We start from the raw sequence: 19,312 nt of genomic DNA, 5'->3' as shown, positions 1-19,312 counted from the left end.
CCGTGTCCATTTGTAACTCAAAAAACTTGCTTTAAAACAAGAACTAGCACAATGATGCTGATTGAACATGGCTCTTCAGTAAGGGGAGGTGGAGACACTTACTCCAGCTGCGTGGGAGAAGAAGACAACCACTTAGAAATTTCAGCTAGTGCAGAATGCAGAAGCCTGCTAACTAGCATTAGCTGGAGGGAACATAATGCTTGTTCTCTAGAATCTGCACTGATTCCCAGCTTACCTCTAGGTGCAATCTAGGTGTTGATTTGATCTATAAAACCCCACATGACTTGGGTCGTGGCTACCTGAGACATTCAGCCCCTCCCACAAGCTACCAATGGACAGAGAGATCCACTGGGGTGCCTCTTCTATGAGCTTCTAGATATAAGCAACTAGGGGCAAAGTTTGCTCTCTCTCTCCAGTATTTCTAAATTGCTTAATAATGTCCACAATAATTTATTCTAGGTCTCAAGTGAGATCAGAATCCTATTGTGCTGGGCATTGTAAGAGAGAATCTCTGCCCTAAAAAGTCTGAAATCTAAACAGAAAGGGTAAAGGTTCCATTTTACAGATGGGGAACTGAGACACAGAGATTAAGTGACTTGTCCATGGTCATACTGGGAGCCAGTTCCAAGAACCAGGAATTAAATCCAGACCTTTCGAGTCCAAGTCCAGTTCTTTAACCACAAGACCATCATCTCTTCTGTGGTAAAATCTCAGCTCCTTTGAAGTCAGTCAATGATAAAACTCCCTTTACTTCAATTGGGCCAGGATTTCAACCATAACATCACAGTGCTGCTGGTATTTGATTTCCCCGCTGCTCTGATACAGCCTGAGTCTGTTGATCTCAGGCCTTTGCTTGGTGACGGTAGGTACACCACTAGGGTGGTGTTGAAGGAGCTCAATTCAGTTCAGTTGATCCTGACACCTCAGGGTCATTTGTTATATTTGTAGATCCACCCGGCGTCTTAGTAAGCAGAGGGTGAGAGCATTCAGGGACCCCTTTCCTGCATTCCCTCAAACCCCAGAATCCTGACACACAGTGAGGGCTCCCCTACACCCAGAGATGGGAAGGATGGCTACATGTAACTGAAGGTCAAACTCTTGAAAATTATATACGCAAGAGGTCAGGCGAATTTTACAACTGACCACGATATTCACTTGGCAGGCGGCAGGGAATAAAGGGGCAGAATTAAGACTATGATTGGAACCTTAACTATCTGTTTCCTGAGTTTAAAGTGTCTATAATTCTCAGCTTACTTTTTGTGAGGAAATCTTCAGAGAACTGTACAGCTAATTAACTCCACCAGCCTCCTGATGCCAGTACTATCCCCATCGTTCAGGAACAGGAAAACTGAGGCTTAGGGTGGTTTGTCCAAGGTCAAAGAGAAAATCTGTGATCTAGTTGTGGGATCGAATGCTGTAGTCAACTCCAAGGCTTTCTAGGCCTGAAGGGTGACCGAAGCAGACTTAAGGGTCTTGTCTGACTCACGAGGAAATGTGCTCAGGGAAAGGCTCCCATAGGATACTGGTGATGTCAAACATGGAGGTGCCACTTACCTGAGAGCCAAGCCCGCAGCTAAATCTATTCTTAAAAGAGTCAGTTCCATCTGTCTAAATATGAAATGCAGCTCTCCTTCAAAAGGCTCATCTGTTTACCTGGATCTCTCTCAGCAGCACTGTCACCCGTGGGCGAGGGCTCTCCTCTCTGGGATATCTTTCCACCACTGCGCAGAACCTTCTCAAGAATACCACGGCCCTCTCGAAGCCGCTCCACAGATGTGGGGACCATCCTGAAAGAAGAAGCAATAACAGTTGAGGGCTATTACTACACATCTTTGAGCACAATGACCAAGGCGTGGGGGTTGTGGGCCCCTTGACACAATTACAAGAGGGCTTTGTTTTTAAGCTCTTAAAATATTCTGCTTAGAACGATTAGCATGAAGTCAGTGCTGGAGTGCAAGTCCCTGCCATACAGAGGTGCAGGGGTGGTAGAAGAATGGGTTCACCAAACAATTATGAGAATTAAGGTTCTGCACTGCTTTTGTGATGTCAACAAACCCTGGTGGATTTTATTCCATCAGTTGCTGGCTACCAAATATGACTACTGTTAAGTGTTTTCTAAAGCACTGCACTGTGGCAATGAGATCTCTTCTCTTTGTTGTCAAATGATTGCAAGATATTTGATGTTTCATTGTGGTCTAAGTGAGTTTGGGTCCTCCTCTCTCAGAAAAGGGTATCAAGATTTAACAGCATTTTGGAAATCCTAGGATACATAAGTCTAGATATAGTCACCATATGGAAATGACTTTTTTTTGCACTGAAAAAGCAGTTTATTGCAACACTCTATAATAATACAACATTAAGGTAGCTTTGTTAAAATATAATCAGCAAAAGCAAGGTTCCTGGAGCAGTGTTAACTTAGCCATTTTACCTATAAATGCTACTTTCCATTCCTGTTTTCCTTGTCGAATTTGTTTTTTATTTTTAACACAGTAGCACTTAGAGGCCCCACACAAAATTGGTACAACATAGTGTTACCCACAGTCCAAACACACACTGAAAGTCTCAGCCCCAAAGAGGACAATAAGAGATGAAGTGACTTGCCACAAGTCACACTGCAGGACAATGGCAGAGCCAGGAAGAGAACCAAGGTCTCCTGGGTAACAGTCTGTCCAGTGGATCATGCAGTTTCTTAAATGTGTATGTTTGTTATTTAATATGTAATACAGAAGTGCGTGGGTGCCCCAATCAGGGATTGGTGTGGTGCCATATTATTCTAGGCACTGTACATCGATAACAGAAAGCCCATGTTTTTTCTACAGTAAATATGTAGCATAAAACATAGATGTGCAGTGTAGCTGGATTAACATTGTGCAGGAGCTTACAGAGGAAACATAAAAATTAAACTGTGCAGCCTCAACATTGTATTAAGTGATTTTTGCATTTATTTTCTCTCTCTCTCTCTCTCTTTTTTTTTTTTAAACTAAAGGAAAATATAATTTGTGCTCAACATTAGCATTTTAAGGGCCCAAAATGGACACTGAAATTCACACCTCAGTGAGGTGAATGGGGTAGGGGCAAAGTTCACTCCTCACTGAGGTGAATGGGGTGAGGGGGGGTGAATTCACACCTTCTTTGCTGCTATTGTTTGGCTGGAGACAGTTTTCAGCAAGGCTGGGTTAACAGGGCAGCAGCACATCTGTTTACATTGTGATGGCTGTATCTTGGCAACTGAAAGAGAGAGAAACTTATTTTTTTTTAAATGAAAGCTATTTGCAGATATTGTAGAATGCAGCAAAACTATGGAGACCTCCAAAAATCACAGCAAGTAATTTTAGCTCCCACTTCCTCCTGTCCCTGTTATGCCAGCAAGTATGTCTGGAAATGTACAAGGGAGCTGTGTACAGGTGTAAACAGCGGGCTTGGGATGAAACTGTTTTATAACCTTTACTCTAGCATGAGCCTTCTGTAACACCATTTAAAAGTGAAATGGGACTGTCCACTCTCAAGCCACACCCATTAGAAACAGGGAAGAGTAAATAGGATAAGAAAGGCAGCAAAATGGTTAATCTCATTTTAAACAGATACTGATAACACTTCACACTTGATAACCGCATGGCACTATGGCCCCAGCCTTAGGCAGTGATACTGGCTCATGAGGCCATAGTGGGAACCAAACCCAGAGCAGCTGAATTAAGCAGGTAATGTAAAGGTGGACACTGGAGCTTGGCTGCCATGTGGAGAGGTGGTCCCACATCCCTATGGGTGGCTGTTGCATTCAGCCATGCCCCTCTCCCAGGCAGGAAGGGATGGCACAGATGTGTGTGTGGGGTTGCTTTTAAACCTTTACAAAACAGGCTATAAAGTGAGCAATCATTCTTCTTCGAGTGCTTGCTCATATTGATTCCAATTAGGTGTGCGCACGCCGCGTGCACGATCGTCGGATTTTTACCCTAGCAACACTCGGTGGGTCGGCTGAGGTGCCCCCTGGAGTGGTGCCCTTATGGCGCCAGATATATGCCCCTCCCGACCCACGCCCCCTCAGTTCCTTCTTACCGCCCAGGACGGTCGTTGAAACTGTGGAGCGTGGCATAGCTGATCTCCACTTCCCTAGCTCTTTGCTTGTTTATACCTCTAGATAGTAGTTATAGTGTAGTTGTTAGTAGTTTCTAGTTGTAGTTAATAGTAGTTTTGTAGTTAGTGTATATAGTAATTGGAGGTAAGGGGCTTCTCCCCTTCCCGGTACTGGGCCCATGCCTAGGTCTCCAGGCTTCAAACCCTGCTCGGCCTGCCTCAAGCCGATGCCTGCGGGAGACCCACACGACTTCTGTCTGAAGTGCCTGGGGGAATCCCATCAATCAGATAAGTGCCGCATTTGTAAGGCATTTAAGCCTCGGACAAAAAAAGGGACTTTTGTGTGAAGCAGCTCCTCATGGAAGCGGCACTTTGCCCAACACCCTCTGCCCCATGCTGAGACCTGGTGCCATCGGTCCGAAGCGCACCTCCGGCACTGGATTGACCTGGGACCGACAAAGACTCCCGGCACCAGATGTCTCCGGCACCGTTACCAGCGAGCACCGCTCACTGTCTCCAGGAGCCAAGAAGCAGCACAAGCAACCTGTTGCTCCTGTACAGTTGCCGGCACTGCCTGTGCCCCCCTTGGAGCAGCCCCGTGCCGTACTGCCCCGCGAAGGCTCCAACTCCGGCACCGTTGATTCCGGCGCCGCAAGCACTGTTGAGTCCCCAGTGTGCACCATGGTCGAGCTCGGCCTGCCTTCCACCCCGGAGACTTTCTCCACTGCTCGCGACCTGATTGCGCTCACCGAGCCGGGACTGTCACAAACTTCAGTACCATCAGTGCGGGATGTTCCGTCGATAGGGAAGCCCTCTGTGATGCGCCCTCTATCGCAAAGCGAGAAGGGTAGGCACCGATCTTGGTCCCAGTCCAGGTCACGGTCCCGATCCAGGCACTGGTCTCCTCCATGGCACCGCTCGCAGTCCCGGCACTGATCACCATCTTGGCGCCGGTCATATTAACTGTGCCGCGCCGCCTCAAGAAGATCTTCTTCTCGGTACGGTCGGTACTGGTCCAGCTCCCGGCACCGATCCCAGCGCCGGTCTCCTCAAAGTCATCCCCGGCGCCGCTCCGCCTGTAGATCTTCATCAAGGTCCAGCTCTACCTTCTGGCACTGATACGACTGTTGGTCCCAGTCCAGATCGCAGTACTGCTCGAGACCGCAGCGCCGATCTCTGTCCCTGCGGCGTGGGCCAACAACGCATGACAGTGCAACCCAGCATGAGTGATCGGCTCCACCTTGGCCTTCCCGCCCCAACTCAAAGTTGTCCCAAGCGGAGAGTGGCTACCGCATCCATGACCAAGAAGCAGACGGAGCTAGCCAATGGCATGATAAGGGTCAGGATCCTGCTCAGGAACCCCCACAATGGTCCTTTTGGACCCCTTGGGCATACCATCAGGTCCAAGGTGTCCCATTGGGAGCTTCTCGTTCTGCCCACTCAGAATCTCGGGTCCCGGAGGCCACTGTCAGTCTCCCCCCACCCAGGGGGCTCAGAGGCGACGGCCCTACCCTCAGCTCAGGCCCATGCCCCTAGCACAGAGGACCTAGGGCAGGACCCCCCCACCCGGCAGGACTTGCCCCAGGACCCATTAGTCCTGGGCGCATCCTCCTCATCCTCCCCTGACGAGGCGGTGGCGGGCACATCCTCCTCTGGCCCACCACCTATAGACCTCCGTGCGCACCAAGACTTGCTTTGTAGGGGGGAGGGATAGCTCAGTGGTTTGAGCATTGGCCTGCTAAACCCAGGGTTGTGAGTTCAATCCTTGAGGGGGCCACTTAGGGATCTAGGGCAAAAATCAGTACTTGGTCCTGCTAGTGAAGGCAGGGGGCTGGACTCGATGACCTTTCAAGGTCCCTTCCAGTTCTAGGAGATTGGTATATCTCCAATTATTACCTTTAAAACATGAACCTCCAGGTGGAGGAGGTCGAGGATCCGGTGGTGGACATTTTATCTGCCGATGCCCCCTTGCCCTTTATTAGGACCATCTAGGCTAATGCCCATACAATCCGGCAGTCTCTGGCGTCTATTCCTCCCACTGCCAAGGGGGTGGAGAGGAAGTACTTGGTCCCCTCCGAAGACTATGAGTACTTGTACATTCACCCCCAACTGTGCTCCCTCGTTGTACAGTCCATCAATGAGAGGGAAAGACACGGTCAACAAGCTCCTGCTCCTAAATCCAAGGACGCTAGACGCCTGAATTTATTCAGGCACAAGATCTATTCGACTGGTGGCCTACAACTTAGGGTGGCTAACCAGCAGGCCTTCTTGAGCCGTTATAACTATAATACCTGGAATTCTATGTGGAAGTTCAAAGAGCTGGTTCCTCAGGAGTCCAGGGAGGAGTTTGGGGCCTTGCTAGAGGAGGGCAAGAAAGTAGCCAGGACATCCTTGCAGGCTTCAATAGATGCGGCAGACTCGGCGGCTACGACTCTAGCCTCAGGCGTAGCTATGCACCGGATCTCGTGGCTGCAGGTGTCCGGTCTTCCACTGGAGCTGCAAACAACATTTCAGGACCCGCCCTTTGATGGCTAGGGGCTATTTTCAGACAAAACGGACTTCAGACTCCAGAGTCCGAAGGATAACCGGGCCATCATGCTCTCATTGGGCATGCATACCCTAGTCGCGGTGGTAGGAGGAGGCAATCTGGTTCACAGACGGGCCAGAACCAGGGCCCCCCCAAACAAAACTTTTGAAGGTGCGCCTGAGGGCGGAGCACCAGTCTCCTTAGAGGATCCTTCCCCACCTTTCACCAACCGCCTCTCCTATTTCCTCCCGGCGTGGTCCCGCACAACGTCAGACCGCTGGGTCCTAGACACGGTGGAAAGTGGATACCGAATCAATTTGTTTTGTCGTCCCCCCCGTCCCTCTTCAGGGACTCCCCTCACGAGCAACTCCTTCTACCGGAGGTGCAGACGCTCCTGGCTATTGGAGCTACAGAGGAGGTTCCAAGGGATCTGAGGGGCAGGGGGTTTTACTCCCTCTACTTCCTAATCCCCAAGGCGGGGGTGGGGGCGGGCTACGGCCCATTCTGGACCTGTGTGGACTCAACAAATTTATGGTAAAGCTGAAGTTCCGCATGGTTTCCCTGGGGACCATTATCCCTTCCCTGGATCCTGGAGACTGGTACGCTGCTCTCGACATGAGGGACACGTACTTCTACAAAGCGATCTACCTGCCGCACAGGCGCTTCCTTCACTTTGTGGTCAGTCAATGACACTTCCAGTTTATCGTCCTCCCCTTCGGCTTATCCATGACACTGAGGGTATTTACAAAGTGTATGGCTGTCATAGCTGCCTCGCTCCGTCGACATCAGATCCAAGTGTTTTCGTATCTTGATGACTGGCTCTTTTGGGGTTGTGCCGAGCTCCAGGTGCAATCTCATGTTCGGTTCACCATGAGCTTGTTCAGACAGCTGGGCCTGCTATTCAATGTCAAAAAGCCCACTTTGCAGCCGACCCAGAGAACAGACTTAATCAGAACAGTCCTGGATTCAAATCTCGCCCGGGCATGCCTACTGCATGCCCACTTCCAGTCCATGGCAAGCATTATCCATGGCCTCCGAAGCTTCCCAACCTCGACAACACACACGTGCCTCAGTCTACTGGGACACATGGCGTCTTGCACCTTCATGACCAGACATGCCAGACTACGCCTCCGTCCACTTCAGGCCTGGCTCTCATCAGTCTACCGTCCAGGCTGAGACAATCTGGACACGGTGTTCACGGTACTGACGGCAGTCTTAACTTCCCTGGTTTGGTGGCTGAACCCCAACTTTGTATGAGGGGGGATGCCATTCCATGCCCCACAGCCCTCCCTAGTCCTAACCACGGACGCATCATCTCTGGGCTGGGGCGCTCACCTTGCGGACCTTCGCACACAGGGTCCTTGGTCCACACAAGAGATAACCCTGCATATCAACATACGGGAACTGAGAGCAGTACACCTGGCGTGTCAGGTGTTCCGCGAACACCTTTAGGGCCGTTGTGTCGTAGTCTTCACAGACAACACAACGGCCATGTTTTACATCAACAAGCAAAGGGGAGCACGATCGTCCCCCCTCTGACAGGAAGCCATTCGCCTGTGGGAATTCTGCATAGCCCAGTCGATCGACCTGGTGGTGTCATTTCTCCTGGGAGTCCAAAACACTTTGGCAGATCGCCTCAGCAAGTCCTTCCTGGCTCACGAGTGGTCGATTCGCCCGGATGTTATCCATTCTGTTTTCCGGAAGTCGGGGTTTCCCCACATAGACCTTTTCGCCTCTTGTGAGAATCGGAAGTGCCAGGTGTTCTGCTGTCTCCAGGGGTGCTCCCCAGGCTCCCTATCGGACGTCTCCCTGAGGCCGTGGAAAGACCATCTGCTCTACGCCTTTCCTCCATTCCCATTAGTCCACAAGGTCCTTCTCAAATTGCAAAGAGACAAGGCCCACTTAATCTTGATCGCCCCAGCATGGCCCAGGCAACATTGGTACACCACTCTCCTCGATCTATCAGTGACCGCACCAATTCCACTACCGTTAAGTATCAGAGGGGTAACCGTGTTAGTCTGGATCTGTAAAAGCAGCAAAGAATCCTGTGGCACCTTATAGACTAACAGACGTTTAGCAGCATGAGCTTTCGTGAATACCCACTTCGTCGGATGCAAGACGTCTGTTAGTCTATAAGGTGCCACAGGATTCTTTGCTGCTTCCACTACCGTTGTGGCCGGACCTGATCACTCAGGAGCACGGCCAACTGTGTCATCCGAACCTGCAATCCCTCCATCTCACAGCATGGATGCTGCATGGCTAACTCAATCTGAGCTGCGTTGCTCCCGCTTGGAGCAGCACATACCCTTGGGTAGCAGAAAGCCCTCTACTAGGTCCACATAGCTGGCCAAGTGGAAGAGTTTCTCCTGCTGGTGTGCTCTGAGCAATACTGCCCCTCTGGAGGTGCCAATACCTACCATCCTAGATTATCTCTTGTCTTTGAAACAGCAAGGCCTAGCAGTTTCATCCATCAGAGTACACCTAGCAGCAATTTCAGCCTTCCACCCGGGTGAAAACGGCTGCTCGGTTTCCTCCAATCCTATGGTCAACAGATTCCTCCAGGGATTGGAACGTCTGTACCCACAAATTCGGCATTTCGGCCCCTACGTGGGACCTCAACCTGGTCCTATCCAGGTTCATGGGTGCCCCGTTCGAGCCAATGGCCACTTGCTTGCTTCTGTACCTTTCCTGGAAAACAGCTTTCCTTGTCGCTATCATCTGGGCGAGACGTGTGTCGAAGCTTCGAGCCCTCACTTCGGACCCACTGTATACGGTGTTTCATAAAGAGAAGGTACAGCTGCAACCAATCCCCACCTTCCTTCCTAAGGTGGTGTCTGCCTTCCATGTCAACCAAGACATCTTCCTTCCGGTCTTCTTTCTGAAGTCGCACGCCTCGTGATGAGAGCAACAGCTGCATTCCCTAGACGTTTGCAGAGGCCTCGCCTTTTACATCGAACGAACAAAACCCTTTAGGAGGATGATCCAGCTGTTCGTAGTGGTGGCAGACCGGATGAAGGGCCTCCGGGTCTCCACACAGCGCATCTCATCATGCATCCGTGTGTGCTATGACTTGGCTGGTATCCCAACTATGCACCTTACTGCCCACTCCTAGGACTCGAGCTTCATCCTCCGCCTTCCTGGCTCATGTGCCCATACAGGAGATCTGTAGGGCAGCAACTTGGTCATCAGTACGTACCTTTGTTTCCCACTGTGCAATAGTGCAGCAGTTCAGGCATGATGCTGCATTTGGTTCAGCGGTCCTTCACTCCGCGACATCTCACTCCGACCCTACCGCCTAGGTAAGGCTTGGGAGTCACCTAATTGGAATCGATATGAGCAAGCACTCGAAGAAGAAAAGACGGTTATTCACCTTTGTAACTGTTGTTCTTCGAGATGTGTTGCTCATATCCATTCCAAACCCGCCCTCTTTCCCCTCTGTTGGAGTAGCCGGCAAGAAGGAACTGAGGGGGCGCTGGGTCGGCAGGGGCATATATCCAGCGCCATAAGGGCGCCACAGCCAACCCACCGAGTGTTGCTAGGGTAAAAATCTCCCAATGATCGTGCACGCAGTGCGCGCACACCTAATTGGAGTGGATATGAGCAACACATCTCGAAGAACAACTGTCATAAAGGTGAGTAACCATCTTTTTTTGTGCAGGGCCCCAGCTCAGCCAGTCCCAGCTTCTCCCTGCATCTCCATTGTGTGTGGAGCACTGAGACCGAAGGGCAAGACACACTGTTTTTTGAAAGAACAAACTCTTTTCTTTCATGCCTTTCTGTGGGGTTGTCATTGCGGTAAACTCACTCCAGCATATGGCTTCTCAGGCATTTCCATTGTGGATCAAATCTTAATAGAAACTCTCGTGGACCCCACTTCCTACACCGCATTGCCCAGACCCAACTCCCTCCCCCTGTGTCAACAACAGCAATTGCCTACACACAGAGTTAGTATCGGGAACGAATGTCTTTTTGCCTTTTAACTAGGGCTGCTGATTAATCGCAGTTAACTCATGCGATTAACTCTAAAAAATTAATCATGATTAAAAAATTAATCACGACTAATTGCAGTTTTAATCACACTGTTAAACAATAGAATACCAATTAAAATTTATGAAATATTTTTTGATGTTTTTCTGTTTTAAAATATATTTATTTCAATTACAACACAGAATCAAATTGTACATGCTCACTTTATATTATTTTTATTACAAATATTTGCACTGTAAAAATGATAAAGTAATATTTTTCAATTCAACTAATACAAGTACTGTAGTGCAATCTCTTTTTTGTGAAAGTGCAACTTACAAATGCAGATTTTTTTTGTTACAGAACTACACTCAAAAATAAAACAAACAATGTAAAACTTTAGAGTCTACAAGTCTACTCAGTCTTCCTCCTTGTTCAGCCAATCACTAAGACAAACAAGTTTCTTTACATTTACAGGAGATAATGTTGCCCACTTCTTATTTACAATGTCACTAGAAAGTGAAAACAGCAGTTCGCATGGTACTTTTGTGGACAGCATTGCAAGATATTTACATGCCAGATACTAAACATTCGTATGCCCCTTCATACTTTGGCCACCATTCCAGAGGATGTGCTTTCACTCTGATGACGCTCGTTAAAAAAAGAAAGTGTTCATTAAATTTGTGACTGAACTCCTTGGGGGAGAATTGTATGTCTCCTGTTCTGTTTTACCCACATTCTGCAATATATTTCATGTTATAGTAGTCTCGGATGATGACTCAGCACATTTTGTCATTTTAAGAACGCTTTCACTGCTGATTTGACAAAAAGCAAAGAAGGTACCAATGTAAGATTTCTAAAGATAGCTACAGTACTTGTCCAAGGTTTAAGAATCTGAAGTGCCTTCCAAAATCTGAGAGGGATGAGGTGTGAAGCATGCTTTCAGAAGTCTTAAAAGAGCAACACTCCCATGTGGAAACTACAGAATCCGAACCACCTAAAAAGAAAATCAACCTTCCGCTGGTGGCATCTGACTCAGATGATGAAAATGAACATGGGTCGGTCCACACTGCTTTGGATTGTTATCAAGCAGAACCTGTCATCAGTATGGACGAATGTCCTCCGGAATGGTGGCTGAAGCATGAAGTGACATGTGAATCTTTAGTGCATCTGGCACGTAAATATCTTGGCTACAACAGTGCCAGGCAAATGCCTGTTGTCACTTTCAGGTGACATTGTAAACAAGAAGTGGGCAGCATTATCGCCTGCAAATGTAAACAAACTTGTTTGTCTGAGCGATTGGCTGAACAAGAAATAAGACTAAGTGGACTTGTAGGCACTAAAGTTTTACTTTGTTTTATTTTTGAATGCAGATTTTTTGGTACATAATTCTACATTTGTAAGTTCAACTTTCATGATAAAGAAATTGCACTTCAGTACTTGTATGAGGTGAATTGAAAAATACTATTTCTTTTGTTTTTTTACAGTGAAAATACTTGTAATAAAAATAAATATAAAGTGAGCTACTGTTCACTTTGTATTCTGTGTTGTATTTGAAATCAATATATTTGAAAATTTAGAAAACACCCCAAAATATTTAAATAAATGGTATTCTATTATTGTTTAACAGTGCGATTAATTGTGATTAATTTTTTTAAATCAATTGACAGCCCTACTTTTAATGCAATTTAACAGATGGAAATAAGGTGAGGCCAGCACCATGTGACACCAGATCTCTACAGAACCCTGGCAAGCACCATGTGGACCACAATAGGTTCCTGGAGCACAGTTTGTGAACCTATACTCTAGGGTATTTGCACATGATGTAGATTAGAGATGTGACAAGTGCTGCCTCTCATCTCCCTCATGCGCCATCGTGCCAAAGGTATAAGTCTCTGTTTGGAGGTCATGGGGAGGTGTATTATTAATATCTTTTTCAATAAAAGCTAGCATTAAGGTGTCACAGCAACACACACTCAGAGTCAAGGTCTGGCAGTAAAAGGCTAAGGTGCAAATCCCCAGGCAAGCACATGGTCCTAGAGTCTGGAGAATAAGCCCAAAAAAAGAAAAATTGGGGGAGAAAAGAAACTTCACATTGTTTTTTAATTTCCACCACAGATATTTAGCATCTAATCTACAAATGGGCTGGCTCAAGAGGCTGCTGGGATCACTTGTGTTTATACTGTAGAATTCAACCTATAGAGTCAACCAGAATCAGTGCTGTGGCCCCACTCTAAAGCCAGGCGATCTATCTAGAGCCATTCCGTAAGAAGGCTAACCAGAATCCATCCAGGGTGAGCAGACACCTGCCAGTGCTGTCTGACTCTCTGATGGATTCTATTTGTAGGCCTTTACACACATCTTCTTGGGAAAGCCCCAAGCAGAGAGTCTGACCCACTTCCTATGAAGCAACAACCACCTTGTCAGGAGAGCGAACACTCACCACCTACTGCTGATGTTCTCCTGGGATTTGCAGTGTGAGGTTGAGGAACTAGCCACCCTCAGGTCTGGTGGGCTGATCTCCTCTATGTGAGGCAGGTGGGGATGTGAGGGAGAACAGCCACTTTGTGGGGAGGATGGGGCTCGGACTACTGAGCCCTGCACACTGCTGGCATCTGTGTCAGTCACAAAGCTGTTGCTGCCTTGTCGGGTAGGAGTCACTGTGCATCGCACTGAATCACTTCCCTCCTTGGCTTCCTGTTTTCGCTTGCGGTACTCCAGCAGAGAAACCTGAGAGAGAAACATCACCATGAGCCTGGGGGACTGAGGCTGTTGAACAGACAAATCACTAAGTTGGCAGGTCCGGGGGGAAGGATGCTATCCCTTCATATGCTGCCCTAGGAGCACTGACTACATATACAAGTAAACATTTTAACATGCATAAAACCACAGGATAGGGCATCCCTGAGCTATAATCAGGACTAGAAAAACAAATTGTTTATGAAAAACAAGAGATGATTTGCATCTCTATAGTTCCTTTCATGCGAGGATCTCAAAGCATGTTACAAACATGAATGAAGCCTCCCCTGGGAAGTAGGTAGGAATTTTACAGATGGGACAGAGGCAGAGATTAAATGACTTGTCTATAAGAATCATACACCAAAACAGGGAAAAACCCCACATGACAGATTAGATACCATCAACAAATCATAGTTAGCATGATATTACTGACAAATACGGAATTATGAAAAATATGGTCATTAATTTTAAGCCTATAATCAGAACCCCATGAAGTGACTGCAAATTTACCATAGAATCCACCCCAGCCTCAGAATTGGGCTGCAGAATTGAAATGGTTTCAGTGTGGTTTTAAATGTTCATTTAGAACAATGTACAAAGAAAACAAAGGTTGCATCCTTTTATATTGGAGTCACATCTTCTTGAATTTGCAGACAGACTGAAACAACAGCTCAGAGGTGTGACTGTCGTATTTTTCCACACTTAACTATTTAATGGATGATCATTTCAGAAGAAATATGCTGTTGGTAGTGTGCTTATCTCACAATCCCAAACTTCCTCCTGTACCTCCCCAATTGTCAAAAGCCTCAATGGCTTCTGTCCAGTTGCCAAACCTGCAGCATCCTCCTGACAACTTGTGCAATTGACAAATTGTCCACACAGTATCAAAATCTGCAGCACTCTGCAAGCTGAAAACGAAAATGTTCTCTACTTCTATTCTATATAGGTGCCTACACCATGCTCACCACCACAGGCTCTGAGCATCTTCCAGCACTGCATTAAACAATGTGACTAACATCTGTCATATGTCTGTTCTCTCATCCTGCCCCCAGGGGTGAAACATATGCAGTGGGGTGTCTTGTTTGGGCATTTTATTTTAATACATATGCATATCTACACCACTAACATTTTGCAAAAAAATTCTCACCATCGCTCACATTGGCTCTGCTCCACTAGTGTTAGCAGTGTTGTGAGGCCTAGTGTAGACATGGTCTGTAGCATTTTAGGCTGTGTCATCGCATCCTGTTCAGAGCAGATCTATCTGACAAAGTGATTAAAAAGGCAGCAGCAGCCAATGGCCAATTCAAGGCTTCCAATCCTGCTAACACCAGAAGAACTGAACTAGTGTTCGCAAAAGTCGGAAACTTTTGCAAAATTGCCACACTCATGATTTTTGGTCAAAGGCACAATGCAAAGGATCCTGTAAGTCAACTGTATTTGGGGGGAAAACACATTACATAGTCTCATAAGATAACTCTCTTTCCATTCCTTTAGAATATCTGGAGGATATTAAACAGAAGCTATCAAAGTTAGACATTTTAAAAATCAGCAGATCCAGATAACTTGCATCCAAGAGTTTTAAAAGAGCTGACTGACCGTTAAGGTTTATTTTCACAGAATCATAGAATATCAGGGTTGGAAGGGACCTCAGATCATCTAGTCCAATCCCCTGCTCAAAGCAGGGCCAATCCCCCATTTAAACCATCCAACAGATTTTTGTCTCATATCCCTAAATGGCCCCCTTAAGGATTGAACTCACAACCCTAGGTTTAACAGGCCACTGTTCAAACCACTGAGCTATCCCTCCTGCCTAAGTCTTGGAGCAATGGGGCAGGTTCGGAAGACTGGAAGAAAGCTAATGTGCCAATTTTTAAAAAGGGCAAATGGATAATTATAGACCTGTAAGCCTGACATTGATCCTGGGCAAGATAACAGAGCAGCTGATATGGGAGCTGATTAATAATAAACTAAAAGAGGGTAGTGTAATTAATACAAATCAACATGGGTTTTGGGAAAATAAATTCTGTCAAACTAACTAACTAACTTGGTGTCTTTTTTTGATGGGTTTACAAATTTGGTTGACAAAATATACGTAGACTTGGTACCACATGGTCTTTTGATGAAAAAATTAGGACATAAAATTAACATGGCAACATTAAATGAATTAAAGACTGGCTAACAGTAAACAGGGAATCATCACTGAGTGGGTGTGTTTCCAGTGGGGTCCTGCAGGGTGTGGTTCTTGGCCCTACGCTATTTAACGTTTCTATCAATGACCTGGAAGAAAACATAAAATCACTGATGACAGATGACACAAAAAATGGGGGAGTGGTAAATAATGAAAAGCACAGATCACTGACTTAGGGTGATCTGGATCACTTAGTAAACTGGGCACTGGGTGTGTTTTAATACCTCTAAATGTAAATTCATACATCCAGGAATAAAGAAAGTAGGCTATACTTACAGGATAGGGTGTGGGGGGACAGAGAAGAAGTCTATTCAGGGAAGCAGTGACTCTGAAAAGATTTGGGGATTGTGGTGGATAATCAGGCAAACCTGAAATTCCAGTATAACACAGAGGCCAAAAGAGCTAACGTGATCTTGGGATGCATAAACAGGGGAATTTTGAGTAGGAGGAGAGAGGTTATTTTACCTCAGTTATTTGGCACTGGTGTGACTGCTGCTGGAATACTGTGTCCAGTTCTGGTGCCCACAATTCAAGATAGATGTTGATAAATTGAAGAGGGTTCAAAGAAGAGCACGAGAATGATTAAAGGATTAGAAAACATGCCTTACAGTGATAGACTAAAGGAGCTCCATCTACTTAGCTTAACAAAGAGGTTGGGGGGCATCTTGATTAGTCTATACAGCCCTAAATGGGGAAAAAATGGTTACCTACCTTTTATAACTGTTCTTCAAGATGTGTTGCTCATGATCCACTCCATTCTAGGTGTGCATGTGCCCACGTGTGTGGTCGCTGGAGATTTTTACCTTAGCAGTATCTGTAGGGTCAGCAGTGGCGCCCTCTTGAGTGCTGCACTCATGCGCCAGTAATAAAGGTAATAATTGGAGATATACCAATCTCCTAGAACTGGAAGGGACCTTGAAAGGTCATTTGTCCAGCCTCCTGCCTTCACTAGCAGGACCAATTTTTTGCCCCAGATCCCTAAGTGGCCCCCTCAAGGATTGAACTCACAACCCTGGGTTTAGCAGGCCAGTGCTCAAACCACTGAGCTATATCAGGCACCACCAACCCTACCCCATTTTAGTTCCTTCTTGCTGACAACTCCGACAGAGGGGCAGGAGGCAGGGTAATGGAATGGACATGAGCAACACATCTCAAAGAACAATAGTTATTAAAGGTAGATAACTGTTTTTTTTCTTCGACTGCTTACTCACGTCGATTCCCTTCTAGGTGACTCACAAGCAGTGCCAATGGAGGTGGGCTCAGAGTTCATGATCTTGCAGCTTGCAGCACTGCCCTGCTGAAGCCAGCATCGTCCCGGGCCTGCTGGGTCAGCACATAATGGGACATAAACGTGTGAACGGATGACCAGGTAAGCAAGCTTTACAGATCTCCTGGATTGGCATCTGGGCTAAGAAGGCTGCAGATAACGCTTGTGCTCTAGTCGACTGTGCTTTGACTATTGCTGGTAGACTACACCAGCTCATAGCAGCATCGGATGCAGGCTGCGATCCAGGACAAAATCTTTTGAGCAGACATAGGGTGACCTTTCGTCTTGTTTGCCACTACCATGAACAGCTGCACTGATTTATGGAACAACCGTGTCCTACTGATATAGAAAGCCAGTGCCCTCCAGACGTTCAGGGTGTATAACCTGTGCTCCTCTTCGGATTTATGGGGCTTCGGAAAGAAGACCAGTAAGAAAATGTCCTGGCTGGTACGAAACAGGGAAACTACTCTGGGCAGGAATGCCGAGTGTGGCCGCAGCTGGACCTTATCTTTGTAGAACACTGTATAGGGTGGTTCTGACGTAAGCACTCTGATCTCAGTCTCACTGCGGGCGGATGTAACCGCCACCAGGAATGCAACCTTCCAGGAGAGAAGGAGAAGAGAGCAGGAAGCCAGAGGTTTGAAGGGAGACCTCATCAGCCTCGACAGCATGAGATTCAAATCCCAGGGAGGGACCGGATCCAAGACGTAAGTGTAAAGACGCGCCAGACCTTTCCAGACCGGGCCATCATGTCATGAGCGAAGATTGACCTGCCTTGGAATGGAGGGTGGAAAGCCGAAATAGCAGCCAGATGGACCTGACTGACAACAGAGACAAGCCCTGAAGTTTGAGGTGCAGAAGATAGTTCAGGATCAGCTGCAACGAGGCCTGCTCAGCTCGGACGTGTCATTCTGAGGTCCAGCACATGAATCTTTTCTACTTGGCCAGGTAAGTTGCTCTGGTGGAGTGCTTTCTACTACCCAGCAAGACCTTTTGCACGTGGGCCGAGCATTCCTGCTCTTTCACATTCAGCCATGCAGCAGCCACGCTGTCAAGTATAATGCCTCCAGGTTCGGGTGCAGGAGACTGCTGGGGTTCTGGGAGAGCAGGTCTGGCCAGAGAGGGAGTCGCAGTGGCTCGGCTACCGAAAGGTCCAGCCGCATGCTGAACCAGTGCTGGCAAGGTCACTCGGGGGCTATCAGGATAACGATAGCAGGAAAGCATCTGACAGGGAACCCTGTCCATCACCCAGAGTGAACAGAACATGTGGCATTTCCTGTTTTGGAGGGACGCGAACAAGTCCACCTGGGGAGTTCCCCACTTTCGGGGGATCATACTGGCTGGCACCGGATGGAGCGACCACTTGTGACGAGACAAGAAGGTCCTGCTGAGGTGATCTGCTAGCACATTTCTGGTCCCGGGCAGGTGTGCGGCTACCAGATGAATGGCCTGCTGCACACAGAAGTCCCAAAGGCTGACAGCTTCTTGGCAAAGGGTTGACGACCTGGCTCTGCCCTGTCTGTTGATGTAATATGTTGCGGCAGTATTGTCTGTCAGGGCCTGCACCACCTTGCTCCTCAGGTGGGGCAAGAACGCCTGGCAGGCTAGGCAAATCGCTCTGAGCTCCCTGACGTTGATATGGAGGGCCAGATTGTCCTGCAACCATTGGCCCTGGATGCTCAGCTCGCCCAGCTGGGCTCCCCAGCCCAGGTCCGAAGCATCGGAGACCAGGGTCAGTGATGAGGAGGGGATCACAAGGGGTACTCCCTCCAACACCGACCTGGGGCTCAACCACCAATCCAGAGACGATAGGATGCAATCCAGCACCCTGATCTCCCGGCCTAGATCGTGTTTGTTGTGGGTGTAAACCGATGCCAGCCACCCTTGCAGAGGCCAAAGGTGGAGCTGGGCATGACTGACCACATATGTACAGGCGGCCATGTGGCCCAACAACCACATGCAGGGGTGAGCTGTGGTTCTTGACATGGGAGATCAGGCCTGAAAACGCGCCTCCGGGAGAAAGGCTCTGGCCCGCGTGGAGTCGAGAACCGCCCCTATGAACTCTATGTGTTGAACTAGCCTTAAGGTGTCAAGTATCAGAGGGGTAGCCGTGTAAGTCTGGATCTGTAAAAAGGGACAAAGAGTCCCATGGCATCTTATAAACGAACAGACGTATTGGAGCATAAGCTTTCGTGGGTGAATATCCACTTCGTCAGATGCATGTAGTGGAAGTTTCCAGAAGCAGGTATAAATATGCAGGCAAGAATCAGTCTAGAGATAACGAGGTTAGTTCAATCAGGGAGGATGAGGCCCTCTTCTAGCAGTTGAGGTGTGAACACTAAGGGAGGAGAAACTGCTTTTGTAGTTGGCTAGCCATTCAGTGTCTTTGTTTAATCCTGAGCTGATGGTGTCAAATTTGCAAATGAACTGAAGCTCAGCAGTTTCTCTTTGAAGTCTGGTCCTGAAGTTTTTTTGCTGCAGGATGGCTACCTTTAAATCTGCTATTGTGTGTCCAGGTAGATTGAAGTGTTCTCCTACAGGTTTTTGTATATTG

At 47.6% G+C, this 19,312-nt stretch overlaps 1 protein-coding gene across 3 annotated transcripts in view; it reads right to left on the bottom strand.

Moving 5' to 3' along the window:
* Positions 1-19,312, bottom strand: part of SETD5 (SET domain containing 5) — a 172,912-nt gene that overhangs the window by 22,667 nt on the left and 130,933 nt on the right. For 2 of the 3 annotated variants that reach the window (XM_045023004.1, XM_045023005.1), the window contains 2 exons: positions 13,008-13,294; positions 1,654-1,787 (listed from right to left, as the gene is read on the bottom strand). In XM_045023004.1, the coding sequence (XP_044878939.1) occupies positions 1,654-1,787; positions 13,008-13,294 (421 nt within the window). Of the gene's footprint in view, positions 1-1,653; positions 1,788-3,127; positions 3,229-13,007; positions 13,295-19,312 lie in introns of those variants that run through there. The other variant, XR_006580878.1, reaches the window with a different exon arrangement.

The sequence above is a fragment of the Mauremys mutica genome, chromosome 7 (assembly GCF_020497125.1).
Source record: "Mauremys mutica isolate MM-2020 ecotype Southern chromosome 7, ASM2049712v1, whole genome shotgun sequence".
Taxonomy (NCBI): Eukaryota; Metazoa; Chordata; order Testudines; family Geoemydidae; genus Mauremys; species Mauremys mutica.
The sequence above is the reverse complement of the archived record's forward strand: the minus strand, read 5'-3'. Positions and strand labels throughout refer to the sequence as shown.